At 40.9% G+C, this 2722-nt stretch overlaps 1 protein-coding gene across 1 annotated transcript in view; it reads left to right on the forward strand.

Moving 5' to 3' along the window:
- Positions 1-2722, forward strand: part of adprh (ADP-ribosylarginine hydrolase) — a 9734-nt gene that overhangs the window by 327 nt on the left and 6685 nt on the right. The window contains exons 2-3 of the mRNA XM_025058033.1: positions 1001-1115; positions 1716-1895. Of these exons, the coding sequence (XP_024913801.1) occupies positions 1001-1115; positions 1716-1895 (295 nt within the window). The remainder of the gene's footprint in view (positions 1-1000; positions 1116-1715; positions 1896-2722) is intronic.

The following is a 2722-nucleotide window of genomic DNA, read 5'->3' on the forward strand; positions in this document are numbered from 1 at the left end:
TTCACTTTCCAAAGTTTTGTACAGTTTTCACACACAGCAGGTGAATTGTATTCTCCCATGTTTCACGCTAAAACTACTCTTTCACTGCGCTAGTACCTGTTTCGCTGCGCGTTAGTTAATTGCAGTGACTTATATTGTAGTCAAAGTAACAGGTGCGTTCACGTTACAGTTGACTTCAGCGCCGCCCCTCCCTGTACGCAGAACACGCACTGTGCTTAGGGCACCACGTTTGCGCAGTGGCTCATTTTGAGCTATATGCGCAAATTTGCTGCAGCTGAAGGCTTTATATGGAGTGATATAGCTTGGCATCGCTATGTATTGGGGAATCTAATTCATAACATGTATAAGGGAGTTGATACGTTTGTTGACAGGAAATATACATTTTGAAATATAAGTCTGATTAATGAGCACGTTCCCCCACTGTTATGCACAATAATTATAGTAATAATAATCATAATAAAAGACAGCTATAGTAGAGGTTGTAGTATTTTTGCCATTTTTTTAGTAGTGTTTGGAATGATTTCTTTTTATTTATTTTTTTGCATGTTTTAAGGATAGTTTTAATTCATTACCTAATCAATTTTAGTCTATAGAGTAGCGTTGAGACAATATTCACTCTGCTTTCCTACAAGGGGGCAGGATTGGGTTGCTGGATGAGGCTGGTCTGATGCAAATCGCGCATCTGACCTGAAGTTGAACCCCAGCAAACGCAACCTGGGTGTTGAGAAGGACGCGTGAGCAAAATACATGTGAATCTGAATAATTTTGAAAAAATATTTTAAAAATTTGGCAACCCTGATTTGAATACATGCTGAGGACAGACAGTAATGTCATCAGATAATGTGTATAAAAGATCTAGCAGCCAGGAAGGAGTTGTTGGAAAAATTAAAAAAAAAAAATAGGAATGAGCTGCAGTGAGGAAAAAATTTAAAAAAATAGGAATGAGCTGCAGTGAGGTCACTTAATTGTGAGTAGTCTCCCTCTCTGTCTGTCTTTGCAGATATGCCACAATGGAGCACTACAAAGCAGCCATGCTGCTGAGTGGTGCCGGTGATGCTCTTGGTTACAGGAACCAGCTGTGGGAGTACAATGAGTCTGGACCAGCGATACACAAGGTCAGTGTCAGACAACAAGAAAAAGACACAGTAAGGTACCCTAACTCAGAGAACGGTAGATTTCAAGGTCCTTGAGGGCTCAGAGACCAATACTTTTTTCTGTATAGCCGATATTGTATTTAAAAGTTTTACAAATAAAACCCACAAACCTTCTGGTTTTTAGTCCATACTCCATTGGTCGATTTGTCCAACGTTGTCTGTATATCACTCTACATATTCAGGTGTGCACAGGAAGGTAGGTATTTGCACGGGTTGTTTGATCCTGAAAATATCGAACCGATACTACCCCAGGGTATCGGACCGAGGAATCAACAAGGAAGGAATCGACGGCTTAAACCCAAAGGGTTCTGAAATGACAAGTACAAAAAGTGAAGGCAGGTATAAAAATGCAATACATCGGAAAAGGCACAGTATTTGTAGTTTTTAGGACCGGATAACACAATTTGAACAGCGGTTTGCTTTCATAATCCGCATCAATTCTGCTAGCCTAACTAGACAGGTTTGTTGTAGACCTGTTATTTTCTGCCACAGTGGGATGTGCATTAGGGCATTTTATAGAGTAAATCGGTGAATTCTCACGCAGAGCATGTGCTCTTGCAGGAACTACAGGAGCTTGGTGGTCTGAAGAACATCAAGGTGGAGCTCCCAGATTGGCCGGTGAGTGATGACACCGTTCTGCATCTGGCAACAGCAGAAGGACTGGCAACCGGTGAGATTAAAAGCATACTCTCTGATTGGCCCTTTCTGTTTTTACAACTTATTTATTTTTATTTATTATTTTGATTTCATGTAACTCGTTTTGACCAGCTTTTGGTGCAGCGTGTCAGAACGTTGATGAATTAGCATATACCCGGTACAATGTTCCCTCTGTATATCACGGTTCTCCTTAAATCCGACACACTTACGAAGGTTTTGGCTTTAAAAATGTGGTCTCGTGAAATCTTCGCTATATCGCGAAATATAGCAAAAATAAACTAAAAGACATTATAAAATAATTACACTTATGAAAGTTTTGGCTTTAAAAATGTGGATTCTCATTTTAAAATTGAGATCAGCGCATTTGCGAACGGTCGCTGGTAGCTTTGTTTACCTAGACGAGATCGTACACAGCATACTACTCGGTGTACTATTGGCTAATTGCGTATGCTGTTCTGATCCTCACTCTGATTGGCTCATGCATCGTAGCATCTCTCAGCATCTCCCCTTGTCTGTGGGGGCAGTGGGGGCTTAGTGGTTTAGAGCAGAGGTCACATGCGGTCGTGTGCAGTGGTGTGCTGCGTCACAATGACAGGTAGTTCACTTTCCTGTCCTGTCGGCCACTCTTTCGTTGCCATTCCACAACCCTACTGTGGATATAATTGTGTGGGAAAGGGTAATACAGTCGAGGGAGGGTCTAGGGAGGGTAAAGGGTAAATATATACGTAAATAATATAATAACTATCTCACCTCTACTTTGCGTTTTTTCCGATTTTGCGGTGGGTCTTGGAACGCAACTACCATGATAGGAGAGGAATCACTGTACAGTCTAGTTGAGCATTTAGGCTTAGGTATCGAATCAGATGATCTATAGTTGTTTTTTTTTTTCAATATCCAATCCTGAAATTTTG

This window comes from Cynoglossus semilaevis, chromosome 8, assembly GCF_000523025.1.
Source record: "Cynoglossus semilaevis isolate Cse_v1.0 chromosome 8, Cse_v1.0, whole genome shotgun sequence".
In the NCBI taxonomy this organism is placed as follows: domain Eukaryota; kingdom Metazoa; phylum Chordata; class Actinopteri; order Pleuronectiformes; family Cynoglossidae; genus Cynoglossus; species Cynoglossus semilaevis.